General features: G+C 34.2%; 1 protein-coding gene across 1 annotated transcript in view; it reads left to right on the top strand.

Moving 5' to 3' along the window:
• The first annotated feature begins 2,036 nt into the window (after positions 1-2,036).
• Positions 2,037-26,902, top strand: part of LOC126780366 (FH1/FH2 domain-containing protein 3) — a 28,659-nt gene continuing 3,793 nt past the window's right edge. The window contains exons 1-16 of the mRNA XM_050504813.1: positions 2,037-2,438; positions 10,231-10,340; positions 18,400-18,458; positions 18,917-19,101; positions 20,618-21,099; positions 21,370-21,470; positions 21,668-22,093; positions 22,232-22,522; positions 22,695-23,224; positions 23,615-23,617; positions 23,914-24,120; positions 24,194-24,316; positions 24,449-24,706; positions 24,942-25,159; positions 25,698-25,890; positions 26,397-26,518. Coding sequence (XP_050360770.1) covers positions 2,214-2,438; positions 10,231-10,340; positions 18,400-18,458; positions 18,917-19,101; positions 20,618-21,099; positions 21,370-21,470; positions 21,668-22,093; positions 22,232-22,522; positions 22,695-23,224; positions 23,615-23,617; positions 23,914-24,120; positions 24,194-24,316; positions 24,449-24,706; positions 24,942-25,159; positions 25,698-25,890; positions 26,397-26,518 — 3,533 coding nt within the window. The 5' untranslated portion in view covers positions 2,037-2,213. The remainder of the gene's footprint in view (positions 2,439-10,230; positions 10,341-18,399; positions 18,459-18,916; positions 19,102-20,617; positions 21,100-21,369; positions 21,471-21,667; positions 22,094-22,231; positions 22,523-22,694; positions 23,225-23,614; positions 23,618-23,913; positions 24,121-24,193; positions 24,317-24,448; positions 24,707-24,941; positions 25,160-25,697; positions 25,891-26,396; positions 26,519-26,902) is intronic.

Below are 26,902 nucleotides of genomic sequence, written 5' to 3' on the forward strand. Positions count from 1 at the left end.
GCAGTGATCGCATCGGTTTTCATTCTAATAACCTTTATTTATAACTATCGCGATAGCGTAATTAATACATTATTAAATATTGATCTTATGTTCATACTGTAATGAAGAATATCTTATAATTATTGTACCTAAACTTTAACTCGTAACAAGAGCCAGCGAATTGTTAATATACAGTATAATGTACAAATATAATGTAATTTTAAATATATATACTTATATAAAATTAATAATGATCAAAACTTATTATATACAAATTACTCTCATTTTGCATTTTCCATGTAGTATATAAAATAAAAATATAAGAATTAATATCGGAAATTGTGTTTCATTTCTAAGCACTTCAGAGTTAAATCATGATTTGCACTTATTCGACAACTTATCGAGTGTAGAAATACGTATGCCTAGGGTTACCAACAGACAGAAATATTAATAATTATGTTAAAAATTAGAACTCATTCTTGATTTAACATTTCATAAAAGTACATAAAACTTTTTCTTATCTAATACATTACCTTACATTTTTAAGGTTATTTTTATTTAGATCAACTAATAAGGAATATTACATAATTAACTTCTCGTTGTTAATTAGAGTTCAAATAATTTTGCTATTAGTACTCTCGTAATTATTAAGACTTTCATTCTTAATTCTGTGACTTATCTACTGTGTCGCAACTGAAGTATAAAATAAAATTAATTCGTCGTCAGAGATCTTTGGCAGTGAATGGCTTTTGTCAAATCCTTCGTAATTTGCAGACAAGGTCGTGTATTCAGTGTCACTTTACTCGTTGTTATTGTCACTTGGTTGTATTTCACGTTTATCCAATAGACGAATTAGACCCAGCCCCAGGGTGATATCATTGATCATGACACTATGACAGTCATCTCAATTCACGAGGCGTAGTAGTCGCAAGTAATAACTCAACATCACAATTGCGAAGTATTTTGTACATGCTAAAAAGTAGATACTTGATAATTGGATTTGCGATTAATGGAGTACTTTGCGTCACGTCACGTGGAAATAATGTTCGGGAGACTGCTAAATTTATAAACATCTATACTAAAGTATGTAAAGTCAACAAATATTTATCTATATTTGCTAGCGGCATCAAAGCTTTCAATATACATGTGAATGTTGTATTAATTATTTTAGCTTTTATGTTAAAAAAATTATTGGTGGCTTGTGGGCGACAATTATTAAATCATATTTAAGGCTTTTTAATTTGTTACAAAAAATAAGCAGTTTAATTAAATCATTATTGTGTTTGAAAGTGTTAAGATATCAAGAACTTCTTTGCTTTGAGCGTTTTTTTACTCCTACTCAAATTGTGCGAAGGAGACGGCGTGCTGTGGGTCAAGAAACCGGATCGTCTGACGATGAGACCCGGAGTACTTACTGATGCTTCAGTGCAACATTTATACTTACAATAAAAACATATGGTCGTTTTCATAGGCCACTTAAAAAAACTACTTTGAAACTACGTAAAATTAAACATTTTGTTTTAAAACTACCATTTCTGTAAAAACTCCAAATATGTATTTTTATTCTTAAAAAAGTATTAATCAAATGTAAAAACATAAAAGAAATTAATTAAATATGTTAAATTAAGTTATTTTTATACATACATATGTATGGATAAGAGGAAATTCATCGCATTAGATCATCAAAGAACCACGACAACATGCAACCGTTCACATCGGCTGTAATTGATGATTGTTTTAAATCATTATAATGAAGAATATATTAATGATAATTACTCATTTACATTATTATATTATGTATTTGAGAAAAAGAAAAATAAAAGATAAAACATAAAATGAAGTAAGTATAGTCCTAAAATATTAGCTCCCAAAACGGCGTTACAAAGAACATTTTTTATTATTATATTTATATTACTTTAGTTTATAAGATCATTTGTTCTCAAAACTTAATAACTAACCTAATCATACATCGCGACACTTATCTTAAGCGGCGACCAGACCAGCACGTGTTTCCGCGACACGATTCTTCAGTCGGCGCTCGAACACTGGCTGACTGGTCGAATACACTCGTTTCAATAAAAAAAAAACGGCTTCGCGCGTTACTTATGATCGTGAATTCGAAATTTAAATATGATTACTGTGTATTGTTTGTACTAAAATGTTTTAATTCAGTAGGTAACATAAGCGATGTAATACTGTGATTTAATAGATTCGCTCAGTGATAGTGTTAAATTATGATTGAATTAGTGAAAGTGAATGAAAACAGGGTGAATGGGACAATGCGGGAACTAGGGGCGGATTCTTTCGTGTGCAGAGTTCAATACTTGAACGACTTGGATCCTTTTATGGAGTACAATGTGAGGGAGCCCCCTAGACCTTTGTACCACACATTTAATACAACGATTCCTCTCTCGTACCAAATAGCTGCTGTGCATCGTTTGCTACAAGCTCCACATCGGGTGAGTAACCGAACTTTAGCACTATTACAATATAAATCATCAGACATTTAGGCTTTAAATTCTTATATGCACAATAAATAATATAATATGATTTATTGTTGGACGTCTTCTCCGAAACTCGCAGAAAGATCTTGTATAAGCATATCGCGATGTTTTACGTATTCAACGGAGCCTGAACGTAACTTACACGTAAATAGCGTTAGTAATACGCCTTACTCATCGTGGTATTTGTCTAAAATTATCTGTTCTAAATATTTGCGCCGCCGCTCAGGTGAGTGATATAACATTGCAATAATTGCATCCGCGCCGCAACAATTATTTCGGTATAAATCTGTTTGAGCGTACCTGCGCCCACGCAGCCGGCGCGCCCTGGACAGGCATTATAGGTCGGTATGATGAATGAAAACAATAGGCTTCGGTGACTCAATTATTATTTGAATAATCTAAAACTATAAATCAATGCGCTTAGTATTTAACAAGTCGATATCAAATCAGGACGGCAATCAAAATTTATTTTCTTTTGAGCATCGTCGCACATATTTAATATCTTCTATACAAGCATCTTTATGAAAGTGTACTCTGTTTCTCTCCTGTCTTCCCCGGTTCGAGTCGCGTTATAAACCGGTGTTGGCGTCAGTCGTCACGTAAAACGGACATGACAGATTTGTCGATTCAAAAGCCAATTACACTAAAATATAGTTGGAATTGAATTTGAAATCGATCGTTCCACAATATCGATTTATCAAAATGTATTTCTGTACAAGGTATTATTATTTCAAACCTTGACCAATATATAAACAGCTAATTTTGTTATCGTAACCTCCAATAGTTTGGTTCGACTAAAAAAGTAAAGCGTTAATGTGTCTAAAACAGAAGCACATATCTGATGTGCAAATCTTTCGTTTAATAAATTGTACGAGCACATCCCACGTTGCTCCATTTATAAGCGCCCGTACTTTATTGTGTAAATATATGTTAGGCCGTAAAGGGTTTTCGTACTGAGCTCGCGAATTTTAGTCACGGTTACGTGAAGCACACTTCACTTCATTCATTTTGCCAACTTCCAAACTCGACTAGAGCTACTGATTTCTATTCTGTCTCTCACTCTCATTGTTCTTGTGACGTTAAACGGACAGGACTGGAGTCGAAAGAGCCACAGCATTACTTCATGTGAAGTTCACGGGTCGAGAGTGTCCCACTATCACCGTTCTCCTCGCTCCTTCTGAGCATGTCTTGATAGAAATATTTGTTATTAGCAGAAGCTAACTACAATTTCTCCAAATAAATAAAAACCAGTTAAATAATTTTAATGGTACTCCTTACTAATATAATGAAGTGAGTTAAAGTGAGCTTGTTTGTTTGTTTGTTAGCTTTCACGTTTTAACTTCTCAACTGATCGTCATGAAATTTTGAATACACGTTTTCTGGGGTAAAAAGTATTACTTTTATATTACAAAATTAATGAATGACATAGGTGATGTTTTAAATGATTATATTCCGAAAACCAAGACTGAGATCGGTCAATGCGAACGAGTGAGCAATTGAGTGTTTAAATGATTCTATTAAAATGTGTGTTAGCAGCCTATTAGTATTAGTCATAGATGTAGATGATATATCTTAGCCTTTACGATGTGGAGTGGTGGACGACACCACTGAACAAAGGTAGTATGTACGTCATGATATCGGGGCCGTGCCTGTGCATGCGTCTCGTGTAAACCACTGAATAGATATTAGTGGTAGTTTTAAACTTTACTTTTTAAGACATTTATTCAAGATTCGTAATAGGAAACCTCATTCTTCATGATTTATGGACTGTGAAACGCGCAGTTTCGCTGTAACCGGATTGTTTTATAATTATGATTTATCTACTCATATGAACAAGTTTTAAATTTTTTTTTTAAAACACTTAATTATATAATATAATAATGTTATTTGTCTATGTAAGCCTTACACGAAAGTCATTGACGTTACTTCGAAGTAGATAGAGGAAATCGAAACCTCCATCTTTCATGTCCAATGTCTGTTCGACAGGGCAGGTCGTATGAAATATTTTACGCATTATGATCTTAGGATCATAATGCGTAATGGAGCTAACTCCACCGACGTTTAACGTCAAGTAAAACAATGGCAACCAGTTTGAGTCTCGAGTCTCGAGTCTCGAGTCGAGAGGCGAGACAATACACAGACAGTCAACAGGTAGTTGTTATAATGCGTCTACAACCTGTCACCGCTGACCGCTGCCTCAGCTCTGAACAACCGTTACATTAACAACCAGACTTCTTTACAGCATTAACACACGACACAACAACTTGGTACTTGGCCTTACGTGTTGACAGTTGACACTTTCTATCACATAATCGATTAACTTTCAACGTTTTACGTTAAAAATTACGTTAATCAATGAAGAAATACTATGTGTGTCGAAATTCAACTACAGAGGAATACTAATTAGTAAACAATTCGACAGTATGATGTATCCATCAGCGTATTCGTCTCTGACGTCATTTAACAAATGACAACTCAATTGACGAATGAAGTTGGACTCGAGGTACATTAGAACAGCTGCGTAAGAGCAGAGGTCTTTGAGAAGCCATTTCGCATCTCACTCGTGAATTGTCGAAGTAGGTTTCAACTTATATTACAGTGATGGGCTTTTTGATACCTATAATAATATCCTTTGAAAGTTGTAATTATTTTAGTCAGTGTCGCATATCACTTTCTGACACTTCACGCTCGTGTTTGCGGTGAGTTGCAGCTTGTTCCTACAGATAACAGGATCTGTTACTGTACATTATTAAACAAAAATTAAAATAAATAAATAATATTCAATGTGATTTAGCTTTAATATTAAACCGGGAAGCGTAAACAGTTGTTTTTATGAACACATTCAAAGTTTCACTACAAATTTCTTTCTTATTACTGTTTTCCTGTTAAAATTATATAATTAAATTAAAAACTGAGAAAAATAGAAAATTAACCCACATTTAAAAATAAAAGAGATATTATAAAGGAAATTGATACTAGTTCTGATAAATGATTGTTGATAAAATTTGAATAATATGTATTTAACACTGACTAAATATTGATTGATAAATGGAATGGAGTAACGAGAGTGGTCTGACTGATTGACTTTCAACGCACAAGTTAAACCTATAAGTTCCTTAAAATTTGAACATATCATTTTCAATACAACTACGACTTAATGTAGCCTCTCCAAGGCTTATGCTCCTTCTGCATTGAGTCGGATCCCGACACATCCTTAATCTGCAGTTTTCGCTCTAGCACCGACTGATTTTAATCCGTCGACCATCCTTCGCCTTAAGTGACCAACTCACTCACACTCGGCCTGCTTTTTCAAGCTATGTCGGTAACTCCTGTTATTCTCCGGATAATAATATCATGACTCGGATCGCTCTTCTCGCTGAGCGAATGAAGGTTATCACGTAGTGCTATTATAATATATGAATGTCTGTCAGTGAGTACCAATAAAACTCAATATGGGTATTATCAACACGAAAATAATAGTTCGAAAAAGACAATATCTAAAGTAGTTTGATATTAATATTGCTGTCTCGTTTTTAAGGTTAAACTGGATAGCGTGTTGTTAAGTTAAATTAGTTAAATATTCGTGTAAAACGGAATCACCTCCACTATCGTTTTAATCTTAATAGATTAGTTGTAACTTGCAAACAAACCTAGATACCATTTCGTTGCTCCCGTTTAATTGATAGTATACTAACAATCTAATAAAACAGCGGCGTGCGTATGTATACGACCAGATTATAACTTTAAATGGATAAAGATACTTCTCAACTGGAAGCCATATTTAAATGACATCAGCGTTGAAGCGAAGAGCGCCAATAAATTGTATTAACATTAACATCAGCAACGACCGCGAAATAATGTGGAAATATAATCACAGCGACATTCGTTAGTCTGTTTATCTATGATATGAAAACAGTATAATACGGGTATCTGCACGCATTACAACATTTCGTTCCATTTTAACTCGATATTATGTTAAAACTTTGTGTAATATCAGAATAATTTAAATAATGATAATATATATATATATATATATTTAGAATTAGCAGTGGTCGTACAATTTTATTGTAAAGCTTATGTTACTACCTCAGAACCGTTTATGCAAGTGCCAACAACCACTGGGACAAAGTATGTATAATCACAATAACATCATTTACGTTGATAACTTTTCGAGGGACAAAAATATTTACCTGGCAAATATTCACACTCCGGGCTGCTTCCGAAAAACCCTTGTTGGCGAAACCGGTCAATCGATGTTATTAAAACAAATATTTCGTATTAAAATATAATAATAACAATTGTTTTCACCTAAACGTTAAACATGCAATTTTTTTATTTTCTCTCAGTCACATTTTATGTACACCGTAGGATTTTTTATTGTCTTTTCCAGAAATCATTAAAAACATTTTTTTTTCCTATCACTATAATGATTTAATCTCAAGCAAACATAAAACAAGGCCGTCTTTTGTAGCAACATGTGATTTCCCATAATTTTAGTATATGACTAACGATCAACATTTAGGAGTTGACTCGTCACTTCTATTTCTACTCGTATTAATTAGCACTAGAACTCCGGTCCGTTTTTATTAAAATCTTATTTAGCAAATGTTGTCTACATTTATAATGACAATATTGTAATATCATCATCAAGGGCTCTCGGAAAACTTTTTTTTTACTTTACTCATAAGTACATACTTTCTTGTTATTTTATTTTCCTCGTGCCTAAAGACTATAGAGTACATAGACTAATACTCTATAATCCCTATATAATTAAAAAAAAAAAAGATAATAATGACTATTTGTGACTATCATCATGCGCTTGCCCGTATACTATTTATTTTGGCTCGGCGCAGTGTTTGTAAACATTGCAAAAAAGTAATTTGGCAGACACGGCCTGATGCCTCCCTGACGTCAATCCACCTCGAGGAAGGTTTAGCTGCTAGGCTGGTTCCCTGCCACCATTTGGCTCGATACGCTAGATGCATTAGATAATAAACCACACCTGCTTACAGAGACCAATAAATGGGAATATTCCTAACGTCTCAATTACAAATGTTCAAAGTTATTCGTATCGAGGTAATGGTCGCCTATCGAACACGCAGATTAATATACAATCGTGTAAATGAAAAAAAAAACCGGAGTCGAGTAAAAATAAAATCAATTAAACGCGTTAGTTTTTGAGAAGAAACGGTCACGGATAAATCGAATCATGCATTTTAATTTAGAATTAATACATACCATTAAAGTGCGGATCAACCGCAGCTTAAAAATATTTCAATTTTATACAAAATCTAGCGCTATTTTATCGCTAGCCCGCGTGTGAGGGGGTCCAGGTATTAGGTACCCCATTTCCTTTTCTGTACCCCTGACAACGTTTATGTAAAATTTCACGGTAATCGGGCTGATAATTGACTTGTTAAGACTTAAGGGTGTAACAAACAAATAAACAAACTCACTCGCAATTTATAATATTAGTTGGGACTATATTTGTATAAAAAGACTAGCTGACCCGTGCCCACTTCGTTGGGCGGTAAACATTTTTACTTGTGACCGATTGGCTGAACATTAATAAGGTTGTGTTACTTATCTGATATTTAGATTATCTCTTAAGCTATGCAACCAAAAAACAAACTGTAAAAAAAGATTTTACATAAAAAAAATTTCCTTGTAATAAAGCAATTTATTTATACTAAATAAATTGACGTGTTGTATATGAAATAAACGTTTAATAGAAATATCAATCAATAGAATACAACACGGTGGCGTTTCCATACCTATGTCGTATTATCTCTTTAACCATTGGTCCAAATTATGTACAGTAAAAGGGAAAAGCCTTTTGTTTTAAACACATGTGGTGAAAAGTTTACTTATTTTGATAAGAATTCATAATTGTTGATAATACGACCAATAAACTTGACCTAACGATTATTTTTTTTTTAATATAAAAAACTACTTTATTGACTTAAATATAAAAGTAAGAAATACCTTGTCGCTGATTTTTTTGTAGGCATTATCAAGCTTTACAACTTTTCTCTAGAACTCAATCATATATCTCTCATCGTTAAGGCAGCGTTCGTAAGAAACATTTTCATTCGACCGTTTTTGCTCCGACTAACTTTGCAATACCCACTACCACGAAAAAGTCTTTTCATTTTTCGCGTTAATATATAGCCTATGTCACTCGCAAATATTGTGGTTTTCTATTGGTAAGAGAATTTTCAATATCGGTTTGGTAGATCCAGAGATTGCCCCGTACAACTACACAAACTTTACCTCTTTATAATATTAGTATGGATTATGTGTTGTTTACTAATGCGTTTTTTTTTAATATTTAGAAACTAAGTTGGTATACTGTCATCGGTTTTAGACGAATAGTTCGGGAGTTGATGACCTTAATAATTTTAAAGAATCAATTACCTTCTTAAGAATAATGTAATCTTGTCCGATTCACGGCCGCGGCGGTCAATCTCAAGGACGAGCTAACCGCGCATGCGATTGACTATACGATATACAGATAGAACTGCAATCAGAGACGAGCGCCGAGTGCAACAGCTTCTGACAGAAAATCCCAAAAACAATTGCAACCGTAAGGCAGATTCATTTAATATATATTCATTTAATATATGTATACAAACAGACAAGCCACATATAAAAATAAAATATACATTAAGTAAGAATCCGTAATTAATTTGTATGATCATAATGTAATTATCACGTGTAATATAATATTTTTTTAATTTACACGTTATTAAGCAAATTAGTTAAAATTATAGTGGTATATACAATGATATTTACGTAAAACAGGAAATGTTTTGCATGAAATTATTGTTATTCCGAGTGTTGTCCACCGGCCACTATCCGCCACGCGCTAGATCCGAAGACGCAAAGACATCGCGTTTACACCTTCACTAATATCTAAATTTATTTGTTGACACATTTCGTTTTTGGGACAGCCCTCGTTCAGTGTGAACAAATAGCGGTTTGCTTCAGCGCTGCAACTTCTATATATATATCACGCGGAGTCGGAGATTACAATAATAATTAAATGATGTCTAGGGCAAACTTATGTCTAAAATATTAAGCTGAATTTGATAACAATTTATTTATGCTATAATATTTATTTTTATTCTACCGATAAACCTAACCTCTAGTAGGTTAGGTTTACTGTTGTGTTCTGTTTTTTTTTGTATGAGTGAGCCAGTGTATACGTGTTTTCAGGCACTAGGTATAATTTCTTAGTTCTCAAGGTTTGTGGGGCATGGGTGATGTAAGGAATGGTTAATATTTCTTACAGCACCAAGGTCTATGAGGCCCATTTGCCTGTCTGCTTACCTATTATAAATCAAAAAATTATTCTATTATAATCGCCAGGAACGAGATCGTTTTATCGTCGTTGTAAAAACATTCAGTCCTTAATAAAATAAAATTATTAAATAAGTATGCATATACTTTATGTTAAATCATGTGTTGTGTTATTGAATGAATAATTTTTAAAGCAATTTGATAATCTTTTTAAAATGTTTTTGTTTCATTCATGACTTTTCTTTAGTAATCTCTTTTTCTTAGTAATCATTTTAATACTCAGAATACATACAGCGCCCTCTCGTATCTCCTCAATACCATCGTAACACTGAAACAAAACTTTTACATGACAATCTAGTTTTTAAAGCAACACATAGATGGCGCTATAAATACTTAGTCATTTTAATTAATTATATATTATATGTATTAAAAACAATTGTTGCAGCTGGACGATGCAACACTGCAGGTGTTCAAGGACGGTGACTACGGGCCCTATTTAGACCTGGATTCCACTCTCGGGGAACAGGATGAAGAACTGGAAGGCTTACAAGACAGGTGAGCTTATAAACAATACATTGAAACAAAAAATATAAGTCAAGAATAAATATAAACTTACGAGTGGTTCGAGCGCAGGTCGCTTCAGGTCACCGAACTAGGACAAGGGCTTTGTAAGCAGATATATTTCAGTTCTTTTAAAATTCATTTCAACCAAGTGCCTTAACCTTCATTCATTTGTTACGTACATATAAGTAGGTAACAAATGCACGTAATGAAGTAAGGTAGGTGCAACTTGTCGTTAAACTTAATATGGATAATAATTATGGACTTATGCATATAATAAAGTATTATAGAATATAATAGTAACTGTCTAGTGTGTACATATATATATTTTATTCTAAATTCAATTAAGCAAATCATTAAGAACATAAATTGAAAATATATTAGGGTCATCGCACCCGTATCTAGATAGGACAACAAACCATTGGCCATGAGAAAAACAGCATTTTCTTAAATCTATTCCGATATACTTAAATGTAGAAAATTGTGTCCTTTTAAAACTGAAAAATGTGCATTTAAAAAAAATATAACTTGCCTACCTAACCGGCTAAGTATAACTTTAAAAAAACAATGAAAAAAATATATATGCGGCGCCGAAACGAATTAACTGACTAACCTATAAACTTTTAACTTACAAAGTTATTTACAAACCGAAAATATATACAAATATGAGTATTATATCAAACGACCTGCTACCTTTTGAAATATGTCAAAACTATAAAAAGTACAACCTATAAAAAACTGTCTGCTTGCATGCTTTTAAAAACGTAAATACGGCGTTTTTGGAACTAAGTTCGTTTACACGGCTAACAGTGGAGTAAAATAACAGATTTATTGGCGGCAATAATGGATACTACTGGTGGTAGGGCTTTGTGCAAGCTCGTCTGGGTAGGTACCACCCACTCATCAGATATTCTACCGCAAAACAGCAATACTTGATATTGTTGTGTTCCGGTTTGAAGGGTGAGTGAGCCAGTGTAATTACAGGCACAAGGGACATAAAATCTTAGTTCCCAAGGTTGGTGGCGCATTGGATATGTTAGCGATGGTTGACATTTCTTACAATGCCAATGTCTAAGAGCGTTGGTGACCACTTACCATCAGGTGGCCCATATGCTCGTCCGCCTTCCTATTCTATAACTACGTTGTAATGGCACGATCTTTCTTAATAACTATATATCTGTGTTCATAGATGGCGCTCCATGCAATAACAATGATCGATTTATTTTATAAATGTCTAAAACACGAAATTTATATAACACTATTTATTGGAAAATATTAGACTATTATTTATCAAGCTATTACGACTTTATTTATAGTGTATATCGTAGTATAGACTCTGTTTCGATTGTTTGCAACTTTTAAATACATTTTTCATGTTTACTGTTGTTGTTGTATATTGTTAAATTATTAAATTTACTGTGACAATATTCAAAATAAAATCCGTTATAATTTATATCATTATTCTGAATCAAAATTAATTATTTCATGCAATAAGTAAAACTTAATTCCATTTGAATTCTGAACAGAGTTAAAATAATGTTTACTTATATTGAATGTTATATTACGATTCTGTGTAGGTAATTGTCAATAAATAAAGTTAGTGAGTTAATTTATATCTTACAATTCGCCTTTTTATATTTAAATTTGAATAAATTACTTTTATCCTAAAAAAATGTTTATGGATTCTCTAAAAAAATTTTAATCAATTCTTAATCATTGATTAGCGCAGTTAAATAAAGGAGGTGGAGGCGCTTGTTGGTGGACAAAAATATAGTAATATAAGCAATTATAATCTAAGTTTTAAAACACGTTTTGAGTTGAAAAAATATCGTAAAGATGTTCGTTCCTGACGGGGGCCGCCGACGGCACCCCGGGGCACTATTTTTTTATTTTAACCGCTGTAAGTTCACTGTTTAAAAAAAAGGCCGTAATATACTTTTTTCTAACCAGAATGACATTTCATGCTTCTTACTTTAAAATCACAGACTTCCATAAAACCATTTATCCTTTACCTGTACTTACAGCGAAGCCGCAGGCAATAGTTTTTTATATATTGAAATAAAACAAACACTAAATTTTAAATGTCTGCCACAATACATTAGTGAACCGCACACAAAAGCACAGACCAATAGTCAAACAGCCAGCCCATATTTTAAGTTCGACCTCTAACAATACATCAGTGAAAACCGCAATCAATTCTGTGCACTAGTATTTGCGTGATGCGGGTACAAAGGTATAGACAAAAAGTCTAAAAACCGTTGTTTTGACTTCTGTTACGTTAATAAAAACTTTGTTGTTTTAACATGGGGGATTAGTTTTTTCCAATATGTTTAATGTACAGTCATCGACCTGTTACAATTTTGTTATATGTATATATGTATAGATCAAAGATAAGTAATGAATTATTATAAAACTGAAATATTATATTGCCTCCTTATAACCATATTAGGTCTAGTATTTCCTTTTGCTAAGACAACGATATTTTTGGCATGGGTTACACGTGAACGTGCCACAAACAGTTGCCAATGGGTAAGCGGCGAGTAATAGAATAAAATTACAACCCTTCTAAGCTAATTTAACTTTAAATAAAGCTAAAACTTAACAATAGAAACATAGAAACATAGAAATAGGTTACCCAAAAAGTAAACGGTAATAATCTATAAAATTATATATGTTTAATTATATCTGTAAAATTCAAAACAAAAATATAATATTGCGAGGTAACGCCACAAAGTATTTAATATCATCAATGTAATATTGAAATCAGACGAAAAGACGAAAGAACGACAGAAAATCTGGACACGATTCAGAAATTGTCGAATTTAGCACACCGTCATCTATGTGCTAATGGCCGCAACATATATTATAACAACTATAACTACTATTAATAATAATTCAGTTATTTCCAATTGTAATTTTGAGCCGTTTCGAAGATTAGCCCGGACAAACAGACAGACAGACGAAACTAAAAAAATGATTGTTTACTCGCAAATAGCCATATTAACTTTAAAAGAGTTATTTTGCAATCACAGACTTAAATTTTATTTATTTGTATAGATGATTATATATTCGCTGTATTTAGCCCGTCTCGTAGAGGCTAGATTATAAGTCCACAGGTCCACACAAGACCACACAAATCCATAGCATGTGTTCCAGCCGCGAGTCAGGTCAATAAAAATGTTATCCAGTCCGGAGTCGGCGAACTGTTTCGGCTGTCTATCCCATCGACTTATGAGTCTGAAAGAATAGAGAATGCGCGTATCGTCCGCCGTGGCCGAAATCGATCAAGAGGATATCGTCATTATTTTATTTAAAACAGAGATAGTTTATTAAATTATACTGTAACATAAGAAGTTATACCTTATATCTCATACGTACAACAATAACTACATCATACGGAACAAGACAAGTGGTCTGTATGAATATATGCAATTGCGTTGATCCATTCAGCCCCCTACGGACACTTCCCGTGTCCCCTCTACACAGCAAACACGATTCGCTTCCTCAATTTCATCATTTAAAAAAAATATATCCCCTTTGTAGATAATCCGACTTGCATCTGTAAAACGAAGTATGATATTTATTGTTTATAGTGCTGAGGTAACCATTGTATAAGAACAGATTAGAAAATTGCATGTTTAGTGAAATAGATAGCTATTTATTTTATATTTCCGTTGGTCCTTAGAAAAATTAAGCATACGAAAAGTCAGTGACGCTTGCCCGGCATTAAATTCACGATCAGATTTGAAGGTTCGCGTATTCTAATCGTCTAAGAGGTAAGGTAGATATTATAAACTAAATGAATACAAAACTTTTATATAAATCGGACAATGCGAAGCTGGAAAAATAAATTAACAAAACTTACGTAGTTTTTTGTAATTAGTACAATTTTCTATATCGTACACGTTCAAAATACACATAAAATTTTTTATTTAAAATTACACAAACAAACTCTTGTTTAAGACGAATAAATTGTCCAGCGCACCTAATGTGTACAAAATTTCAGCTTAATCGTTTCGATGGAAATCGCTTGATAATTGCAAAATCGGTAGCGAGGTTAGAGATCGCGCCCGTAAAACTATGTGAAGATAAATAAAACATTCTAATATACAAAGAACTGTGTTGTTTACCTTTAGCATTTTAGTTGATAAACGACGGAACTTTCACAATATTTTTATAAGTGTTTAAATTATTAATATTAAAATATTAAATGTACAAACTTACTATTTCTTGTCTGCGTAACATTGTGGGAATAAAAGAGGAAATGCATGGCAGTTGGTCTATTATATTTATGAAGATTGACAAATGACGATATAAAGGATGCAGACGTAACAAACTGAAATCAAGCTCCAGTCTACATTTATGTTATTAATTTTGTGCTTAAATGTATAAAAATTTGGCCATCAGGATAGAAACACATTAAATGTGTCTTCATTAAAGGATGCGTGTGCTAATGTTGTTAGTATAGGATATTCATTTGGGGTCGGCTGCTCCGTCGGCTGTGGTGCGCTAACAAGAAGAAGATTCTGCAGCTTTTATACCCGCTCATATCCATCTTAGATCAAACCTCTTTTGTAATTCCTTTGGTTTTCGCTACACGCTTAACACAAAAAACTACTTTACTGTCTTGCGACAGCGACTTATTGATTGCTGGCACGTAGATAAAATATCTCATATATTTAATTATTTTCCGAAATTGTACTTAAATATTTTATGAGCAATAGAGTAAACACCGATGTGGGCTTCCAAAACAATAACGGTCTACTAGGACGTACTAACTGCCGTTAAAAATCAGTATAGTGAGTATCAGTATAATGAAATACATTTTTAACTAAAAAATCGTATTTGAAAAGTAAAGGTCGTCGCACCATTTACGTAGACCGAAATAGTTCAGCCGGATTCGACACATGTACATTATTTAGGTTACCGTTACACGTAACCCGGTAACATCTGTAGCCATCTGATATCAGATTTTGGCCAAATTATGTAAAACGTTAAAAAACTTTTATATCAAAGCTATGAGCCGTGACTCATTCTCCCGGAAATAAGATCCTATTATATATATACATATCTTTATAACACATCCAAGTATATGTATATAAACATTTTCTTTTATTTAATAATTGTTTTCGCTCTCGGCTTTGCCCGCTTGTTAGGTGGGGTGACAGGAGTTCGGTATAAAAAAAATCCGAGATCCTTCCTTCGAGTTCAAGCTTGATGCATGCCAAATATCATCAAAATAGGACGTACAGACAGTCACTTTCGCAATTAAAATATTATTATACGTTGCTGTAGGCTAATTTTATTTAATATTTGGGATAAATAGAAATAAAATAACGTATAATTTGCCATAGAAAGTGTAGAAATCACTACACACAAGCGAAACCGTGAGTGTTTAGCGTTATGGAGTTTTTAGATCAATCGCTGTGGAGCAGAATGCACAAAAACTAGACGCGATACACAATGAACTTGAGATCACTATGAGAGCTATATACAGGTTGATCGAAACACGAAATGCATGCAGCGTTAAGCTTTAATAATTTTTAATTTTTACTAGGTAATTACAAACATTCGATAATAATACAAAATCAACGTTACAAATGAAGTAGTATATTTAAATGTAGGTAACGTCCAGGGTATAATGCCCAGCAATAAAATAGTTGTACCTACCCTTTTTCCCACATTTAACTGAATCAGCGCGGGCGCAGCTTAGTTCTCAATGAACACTGATCGGGGACGCAAGCGCGGAAATTTAAATATTATTCATAACGAATAATATTTCCTAAGTTTGAATAAGTCATCATCATCATCATCCTGTGAATCTGATAATGAGACGATGGAATCGACTATGAATGAAGACGCGGTGTTCTGCGATTGTTCAGCCAACGAAGCCGACATTATGAGACAGATCTCGATCGACTCGGGCATCGGTGACACGTACCGCGATTCCATTTGCTCAACCCTGGATTCGGAAGAGGACGATCTCGGCTCAGAAAACGATTTTAAAGACGCATGTGATTTTGATGAGTAAGTCCCTTCAAATTGATTGTTTTATAGCGACGCTGACTCTTAGAAAGTGGAAAGTGTATGTGGAGCCCTTAAAATTCCTAATAATTATATATAAACCGCTTAATCATCATATTTAATTATCTTATTTATGCATTATAATAAAGTAAACATATCGGAAATGCTGCTAGCATTCTTGCCAAAATCAGACCGGATGGCATGCCACGAGGTCTGAATTTGTTGAAATAAATGCTTACGATAAATATATATTAAAGTAGGATAAAATTATTTTTATATTGTAATTATTTATAATTTATTTTTACGATATAATTTGCTATAAAAACTTGCAAAATAAATAAATAAATGTTCAGGCGCTGAATAGGTGAGTAATGCACAATCCTTTCGAATGTGAAATGATGAAAGAAAGAGAGAAATCAAAACAGTTGCTAAAATTAAGGCCGTTATTGTAAAACAAAGTTTAAATATACGGATTAGTGAAAAATTTATCGATTGTATTATTTTAATGACATTGTTTGTTATAAACTGAATAAACCAGAATACCCAAAGGCACTGATGCCAACTTGGGCGTTTTCACCCCAAATTTCCCTAAATTTGGGGTGAAATCCCGCTGGATTCAAGGTGTTTAGGGGGTTTTTTAGGGGTCTATTATTCAAGATTTTTTGTTTTTCCTTAAAAAAAGCGCACGACTATACGATTTATATTAAGCTTCGAACCCGACCAACAAACTAAACCTACTATTACTACTACTACTAAACAAACTAAAATATAAACTCCAAGCGCGGCTACAACTGAAATATCAAAAAACTATAATATATTGAGATTGAAACAATAGCTCAACGGTCAGCGTGCTTGTACAACACGTAGGAGGCCCGGGCTTAGATTTCTGGTCACTAAATGAAAAATAAAAATCGTTTTATTTCATTGTTATCATCATTAATATTGTTAGGTAATTAATTAATGTATGTAAATGTATGAAATGCACCTGCATAAATACAACAACAATTTTATACTACTTGAATGTATTTTTAATTTGTATTTGAAATTACCTCTCAAAACGAGTGTACAACAAAAAATGTAGGGCTTTTAATCGATATTTAGATAAATTTGAAGTTGGTCCTAGGAGAAATATTTTGTAGGAGTTGGCCTCACTGCCCAAAGGTTTCTAACTGTATCATTGTAATGAAGGAAGCATTATGAACTAGCCGCGACCGGGCTTCGCACGGGTACAATTAGCCAATAAAAAAATGGCAGGTACGATTAGCGATTACTTGTTAGTTTATATAAATATATTTTAAATAAATAATATTAACAGGTAATAATAGATGCGTAATTTTATCGCAATTTTTTTAAATAAGTCGAGATGGCCCAGTGGTAAGAACGCGTGAATCTTAACCGATGAACGTGGGTTCAAACCCGGGCAAGCACCTCTGAATTTTCATGTGCTTAATTTCTGTTTATAATTCATCTCGTGCTTTTCGGTGAAGGAAAACATCGTGAGGAAACCTGCATGTGTCTAATTTCATCGAAATTCTGCCACATGTGTATTCCACCAACCCGCATTGGAGCAGCGTGGTGGAATAAGCTCCAAACCTTCTCCTCAAATAGGGAGAGGAGGCCTTAGCCCAGCAGTGGGACATTTACAGGCTGTTACTTTCTACTTTCAATTTTATCGCAATACATGGAATAATTTCTATGTGTGTGAAACGGTTTTTACACATAACATCGTCATAGTTCCGCCATTTTGCTTAAAATATTTACACTCGCTTATCGCTCTTTCTATTAGTGAAAATCATTTCCGTGGCTTAGAAGAAGTAAGCGGATATAAAAAGACAGAGAAGAACCCTACAACGTACAAGTTTTACTAAAAAAAGGGAAATTTGCTGTTCTATGTACAACCCATATGTCTTGACAATGAATATAAATTGTTTATAGAATGTGATATTTGAAATAAAAAAATATGTTAAGTCTTCTATTGTATACCTATAAGATTACAAATAATAATAATAATGTGTTTTTTATTTTCTAGTCGCAAAAATGCGCTGGTCCTGCGCACTCAACTCTCGGTCCGGGTACACGCCATCATTGGTAAGTAGTTTTTGATATGATAGAATTGTCCAAGTTTGATTTGAGCCGCTTATATTTTTATTATATCTGAAATAAGAAAATAATCCTAAATCAAACGCTAGCAAAACAATGATTCTTATGTCATCTCGGGGTAGTAAGCATTTTATAAGGGGTCACGGCGGGATTTTTTTTTTCGAGAATGATTGACTAAATTATTATGTTGCAATATAATTGAAATGATGTTTAAATCTAATCTATGGTACGTTGTAAAACCAATAGATGGCTTTCTCAATATGGCACTAAAATTTTTTATTGACGTATTATTTTATATTTATATTGACTTTTTTATAATATTTCTGCATATATTTATTTTCAGTCAGCATCACAATCGGCTTTTACTGTTAAATGTAAAATTTTAATTGGATTTAAATATGTTATAAATAAATATTGATGATCAAGTTTTATTTTTAATTCCTCAGAGAGGCTGCTACACTCTCAGGGGCGCGAACTGCGACGGGCGTTGTTTACGCTCAAGCAGATCCTGCAATCAGACAAAGACCTGGTGCACGAGTTTGTCGCCAACAAGGGCCTCGACTGCCTCATGCAGGTCGCCACCATGGCAGATCATAACTACCTGGACTACATTCTAAGAGCGCTTGGCCAGGTAAAGTCTATAAATTTTGCTAAGCAACAGTTTGAGTATGTTGAAACGAAGTTCTTTTATGCGGCTTACAGTAGAGTGAAATGGCAGTGACTCAAGGACTTGTCGCACAACAAAAAAGCGTTAAAAATGCGATGCGTTGCGCGTTCGAATTCGGTAGTCAGTACTGCGTGAGCGCTTCTGTGTCACCACTGGTCACCACTGGCGAATTTTTGAACGCCAAACCACGCCAAACGATAGAGCGAGAACTATTTCCGTATTTCCCGATAGGTACAATGTTGGTGTCTTCAAATCCAGAGTAAACAGGTTTCTTATAGGCAAGCGTGTAGACCGTGTCTTAACATCAGGCAAGTCAACGGTCAAACGCTGGCCTATTAATTGTAAAAAAAAAAACGATATAGTGCGCCTACCGTTTTGTTATTAATTAAGTTGAATAGTTAAATATAAGCAAACTTAATCAAATAAATTATTTTTATATAAAATACTTACGTAACGTTCTTAAAAATACAAAAAGAAAAATGTAAAGGTAATGCAAAACCATATAAGGACCAATCATAGCGCTACGGCTTACGCGCCGCACGCAAGTCCCAGGTTTGATCCTTGGGCTATTGTCACAATTCCCATCATAAATTTTGTTTGATTGGAGGGATACATTATTAAAATATTAGCAAATCCTTAAAATGGGCATTGCTATTATTTTTTAATTTAGTTAAATAATTAAGTATAAAAATTCAATCATTTTTTCAATTAATTTTATTTGAATCAAAAGGATTAATTTTATTTGACAAGTCGATTGGCGTGGTTGGTAGATATTTGCCTTTCGCGCCTCAGGTCGTGGGTTCGATTCCCACTCAGGACAGACATTTGTGCGTATAAACGTGTCTGTTTATCCGGAGAATGGTTGTAATTATCTATATCAGTATGTATTTACAAAAGAAAAGTAGTATGTCAGTTGTCTGGTTTTCATAGTACCAACTCTGCTTGGCTTGGGATCAGAAAAGGATATTATTATCATTATATTTCTGGCGGCAATAATGGATACTACGTTGTAATGACACGATCTTTGTTAATAGCTAGTAGTAGTAATAGTAATAGTTCATAGATGGCAATAACAATGATCGATTTTATTTTTGATTTTGATTTTGCATTTTATTACTTTCCAAACTATTAGAAATTCAAGCTATTTTATTTTATATAATTGAAACTTTTTTCTAATAAATTAAAAAAAACTTGCGAAAAGTAACAAAATCTATTCAAAACGACCATTCGTTATATTAGCAACTTCTTTCATAATAGACCATTTTAATTACTGCAAAATATATTTTGAAATATACTTTATATTAAAACTAAAATTAAAAAAAGGTTTTTTATACAGTTTGTCATCTTTCAATTTAAAACGACCCGAAACGACGAATTCAAATATCTTCAAAGCCATAAAGACAGGCTTTAAGGCTTTATGTGAAAATAGAAATCAAACAAACATAATATATGTCTTCGTAATGTCAGTATCATTTTGCAGATCCTTCTTTATGTTGACGGCATGCACGGCGTGATGAACCACCAGCGTTGTGTCCAGTGGCTTTACTCTCTTATCTCCAGCAAGTTCAGGCATGTCGTCAAAACTGCTCTCAAACTCCTTCTAGTCTTCGTAGAATACACGGAACAAAATTGTCTCATCCTTATCGACGCCATCACCGCCGTAGACAGTTCCAACAGCAGACAACCGTGGTTCAACGTAATGAAAATCCTTCAAGACTTCGATGCTTCCGACACTGAACTCCTCATATATGCCACCACGCTGATTAACCGATGCCTTAATAATGTACCCGATAGAGACAAGTATTACGATCAAGTGGACTCCCTGAAAAACCAAGGTATCGATGACATTATACAGCTATACATGTCTAAAGAGGGGACAGACTTAGATCTACTGAGGCAACTGCAAATATTCGAAGCTGTGCTTCAGTACCAAGATGGTGATGAAACTGGAACCGCACTCAAGTATGTAACAAAATCACGTTACAAATTTAAATAAGTATAACACTTAACTATTTTAGTAGATACTAGAAACTTCACACTTCAGCAAAAAAATTAGTCTTTTGATGTGACGATGAAAACTTACCTCCAGTGGTGGGAGCAGTAGGTTAGCTAGCAGGGGAATAGCTTGTAGTCTCTTTTATCGCTTTTATAACTTAAATTAAAATATTAAATGTATTTACTTTTACTTTAATTTGGGCCGTGTTTTATAAAACCATTTTTTTCACTTTATAGACAACTGGATGAATCTGTTATAACTTCAGTCCGACGAAGAAGTCTAAACCTGGCGCCATCTGAACGACGAAAGTCCAATAAACAAGAAGTCAAAGAGAAAGGTAAGCACTGAGAATGTTAACGTGAACCATATGGATAGTATTATTTTGCTCCGTGTGACCTTGCATGCTCAATCTGTTGAGTGTATTTCTTTTATCCATTTCATTACTTTTAACTTACAGTTGTAATCGATGTCTTACTTTTTTTCGCATTCGCTTTGACTATGCCTTAAACGTTGCATTTCACTAACAACCAACAGCGAAGCCAGTTTCGGTGGAACCAGACAATAAAATAAACACACCACGACCTCAGTACCTGCCAGCCATTATCGATACCAAGGAAAATAAAGAGTTGAGCTCAGTTCTCAAGAGACGGAGGGATAGGTACGCAAGACAGGCGCATCACATAATACAACAGCAAGAACTGCTGAACAACTCGAATGGCATTTACAATGGGCTGTTTGAAAAGAACGACCAGTGGAGCCCGAATCGCACCTACAATCACAACGGAACTTACTCAAACACCAATGGTACTTATACTATTTCGAGCGGGAAATACATAAACGGCACCGCTAATGGTACCGTCATATACAATTCCAGTGACGTCAGTGGTCACGGACAAAAGGAGGAGAAGACTTACACAAACAGAACAAAATCCAGTTACATCCCGGACGTTTTGATGAATGGTTTGTGCATTCGCTAACCCACTAATTTGCGCTTATCATGTTTTTCGCTGAATTTATTTCCATTTTTCCGTTGCCATTTACATTTTATTATTTTTTATTTAATTCTAAATATCGTCTCTTCTAATGCATAACGTTTAGGAAACCAAAGATACACAACCGGATTGAAACAGAGAATCCAGAATGGGACATTAGGTCACAGTGTCAACGCATCAGATACTCTGTCCATAGTCAGGGCCGGACGAGAATTCTCCCCGGAACCAAAAGATGACAGGGAAATTCTGCTGAATCGAGAGCACAGCATTAAAGACCTTGCTCAGAGGTTGACAAGTCCCCTAACTCCCTCCACAGAAGAGAAGCCCATAAGGGTCTCTGAAATGGCAGGAATCGTTTCGAAAGCCAAAGAAGAATTAGCCAAATCGAAATCTAAAGGTAGTTTATGTTTACATTCATTAAAAAATCTTTGTATTTAAACGGAACTATACAGATTTTGAAATGTATAAGAAAAAAATTCTAATTATATTTTGTCTTAAAAAAATTCAGTTTTTATTGAGTTCGATATTTAATTCTAAAAACTTATTCTAAATAAACATCAACTTTACAGAAATTATAAAAAGTCCAGCCATAGAGAAAAGTACAAAACTACATGAAATTAAAGTGTCTGAAAACGATTTACACTGGGAAGAGTTGAGAAAGGGCTGCATCAACAGGGAATTCCACACATGTGATCTTGATTTTTCGGATCTCAGATACGATTCAGATGAGGAGATGGAGTCACCTCCGTTAAATGCTATCCCTCCTCCTCCTCCTAACCTATTGCCTCCTCCTCCACCTAACATGCTGACGCCAGTGGGCCTTCCTCCACCTCCACCAAACAATTTTTTTAGCTTACCCAAAAACCTACCAAGCATGACATCACAATCAGACATCTTGAACGATTCTAACAGTTCAACATTAAAGAAAAACAAAAAGACGGTAAAACTTTTCTGGCGGGAGATACAAGAGAACCCCGTGCCGTCCCCGGCAAGGACCAAGGTAGGGGGATTCATTTGGGATGATCTCCCAGAGGTTAGCGTGGATACAGTGATGCTGGAACACCTTTTCGAATCCAGGACCAACGATTTGATAATCAAGGTGAGTTAAAATGATCGTTTGTTTTTAAAATAGCCTTTTATGTGTCAATTAATTTAAAAAGTATCTGACTCAGTCACTGATCGACTCATGAATGTCTGGTCTATCTTTGACCTAAATACTGAAATTTTATACTGAATATCCCTTTACAATATTCACAAGGAATAAGACAAGATTTGAATTCCCACGTAATGGGGAAAAAATGGTATTAAAAGTAGTTTATTTAAAAACAAATAACTGTTTTCAGGATTTTAGATTTCCGAATAAAATTCCTTTCTTTTCTTCCGTTATACATATATTTTTACTGTTATATAACAACCGCGAAGTACCGCTAGTAATAAATGTTATATATTTTCTTTTTCATGTAATCGATCGTCCTCTTCAACAAAACAGGAAGTAAGTATCAACTACTATAACTCATATATATTTCCTTTTTTTTAAACCGAGTCTGTACACACTGCATTAAAATAGTTAATAAGCTCTTAAATGGTTTAATATAAAAATTAATACAAAAAAATATATCATCATTTTTTATGTCAAAATATGATTAAAAAAACCAAAAAAAGATATAAAGTAATATTACGCAGGTCACATTATTTTTTGACAATAATTATTTAGTTTTATTTAAAATAAATTGACGATACATCATAAAATATAAATATAAATCATTAACGATACAATTATGAACATAGAAACTTATGGAACCAAAGAGAAACCTGATTCTTGACACAAAACGATCGAACGCGATCAGCATAGCCATGAAGAAGTTGCCAACGCCGCAGACGATCAAGATAGCGATAATGAAGATGGACGCGACAGTTATCGGTCGCGAGGGGATCGAGAAATTACTAACGATGCTCCCCACGCACGAGGAGAAGGTCAAAATACAAGAGGCGCAGGTATATTTGGTTGAATATAATGGGTTATTAAATATTAACAGGTTAATTATAAATTTAAATAAATTTCCTCCAGTTCGCGAACCCCGATCTACCTCTGGGCTGTGCGGAACAGTTTCTCCTGACCCTGGCATCCATTAATGAGCTGTCGTCCAGACTAAAACTTTGGGTCTTTAAGCTGGATTTTGATAATTTAGAGGTGAGTAATTTACACCATTGATATAGTAATTATATAATACATATTTCTTAATTTTTAACGAGTCGATTTTATTACATGTTATATAAATTTACTATACATGTTATATTAATTTAGGCTTTTATAACGTTACAGAAAGAAATAGCAGAACCTCTAATGGATCTAAAGCAGGGCATAGAACTGCTGAAAGTTAACAAAACATTTAAAGTGATCCTTTCGACGCTGAGGTCTGTAGGCAGCTTCTTAAATGGTAATCAGGTGAAAGGGTTCCGGTTGGAATATCTCTCTAAGGTGATGGAGGTTAAAGACACCGTCCATAAGCACCCACTGCTGTACCACATTTGTGAGATGATAATCGAGAAGTTCCCTGATACCACCGACTTCTTTAGTGAGGTAAGAGTTTTTATTAAAACAGTAAATGTTGATGTCACATTGCAAAAAGTGTCAAAAATCTTCATATAATTATTATAACTATAACTTCGACATCTCTTTCCTGATTCTTCCTTCTTATTTAGTTTCGTTAGTTACAGTAGTCTGTTTACAATTATGTAATATATTCTATACTTGACTTATTTATATAATATATTATAAACTTGACCAATTTTAATAATAAATCCTGCTGGGTCAGGTCGGTCCTGTTATCCGCGCTTCCAAGGTCGACTTCGAAGTACTCAGCGCTAATCTTCTTAAACTGGAATCAGACTGCAAAGCTTCCTGGGATCACATGAAGAGGGTTGCCAAACATGATGGCTCTCAGATCTTCAAGACCAAGATCAACGAGTTCCTCACTGATGCAGCGGAACGCATCATTCTACTCAGCATTGTGAAGAAGCGGGTCATGAGCAGGTAATTGGGTATTTGTTTTTGAGAAAATGATTCAAGGGACTCCTGGTAAGTAGCGGTGTATGAGACAAAGAAAAACGTTCTGGCGATTGGAATCCTTAACACATCGGAGCAAAAAATTATAAAAGTGTCCAATATTTACATCGAGCGGTAATACAATTACAAAACAAAACTTCTCTTCTTAGATCAAACCTGTTCACTACTTTTATATTTACTACGATATTTTAATAATTCTATATTTACGAACTTTAACAACGATAAGGACGAACTGAAGCGCTTGTGTTTAATTGCTTTAAATTTTACATAATTAATTTGTATTCACCGCAAGGCATAGCGAAATTTGTTACATAATCGACTCTGTTTAAAATTTTGTTTTGCGAATTTTAACTTATTGTTTATCGTGTGGCGATTGCGAATTACTTATGACATGGCAAATAAAATTGGCAAGATTTCGTTTGACTGGATTTAAAGTTTCAATTTAAACTGAAAATTTCGCAATATTAGCTGGTGTTTATGAAGCTAGATTTATTATTAATTTCAGATATAACAAGTTCCTGCTCTACCTTGGCGTGCCTCTGGGTGACGTCCCCAAGACCAGACCTTCGGAGCTTCTGAAGGTGATCGCGGAGTTCGCGCTGGAGTATCGCACAACGCGCGAGAGGGTGCTACAACAGCTGGAGAAGAGGGCCAACCATCGCGAGAGGAATAAGACCAGAGGGAAGATGATCATTGATGTAAGTGTGACACGATTAGAAGCTATTTCAGTTGACAACGTCACTGAAGGAAAAGTTTTTAATTTACATAAAATACTTCACTTTAACGGAACATTACGGAACGGTATTTGCCGAGGCGTACATATAGTGTAGGTTATTGTACATTATTGTCAAGTAGTCCATTTTCATCATCGACCGATATGGTCGAGTCTACCGCGGCAGATTTTAGAAAAAGATTTTTCTCTACTGCTGCTTCTCATTTTTATCTGAATATAATATACTTCACAAATTTATTGTAAAAAAAATGTGTTAACTTATTTTGCAATAAATTTGGTCATTACTGCTTGGAATACTTTCGCTTGTTCTTATTTTATTATATTACATTTTTAATATTGTATCACAAGGTGTGAGGCGCAGCACATTTTATAAATTTGCTTCCTGCGATTCTTTTATAATTAGGCAACGTTATAATCGTGTGAGATAGTGTCACTGAATAGTGCATGTATGACAATTTGGTGACGTCACAGGTGGGCAACTACGCCAGCAAGGGCGAGCACATGGCAGACAGCGCGCTCAAGGAACTGCTGAAGAGCGACGCCGACAGGGACCTGATGGACTCGAGACGCAAACCAGCTATGCGTCCGCGCAAGTAAGACGACAATATTATATATAGAAAGTAATTAGAGTGAAGTTCAGACAAAGACAAGGTCCGGAAAACCGGCGTAGTGTTGAAGTATATAGATCTTGTTATATATTTCACGTACTCTCTCTCATATTGGAGACACTGAAGATATCTTACAATATTGAATCACGTTTGTGGCGAATTGTAACGAGCCGACGAGCCGGGGAAGCGGAAATAACGCTCTCTTTCTCAATTAATTACTATGTTAACCCATCAAAAACATATATGTGAAATGAGAGCCAAGTTCAATATTATGATACATGCCTTGGTTGTCGACTTTAACGACAAAAGAAGTGAGATCTAAATGGGTGCCAAGTTCAATGATTAGTCCTGAAATTTATTTATAACAAC

Source organism: Nymphalis io, chromosome Z, assembly GCF_905147045.1.
Source record: "Nymphalis io chromosome Z, ilAglIoxx1.1, whole genome shotgun sequence".
Classification (NCBI taxonomy): Eukaryota; Metazoa; Arthropoda; class Insecta; order Lepidoptera; family Nymphalidae; genus Nymphalis; species Nymphalis io.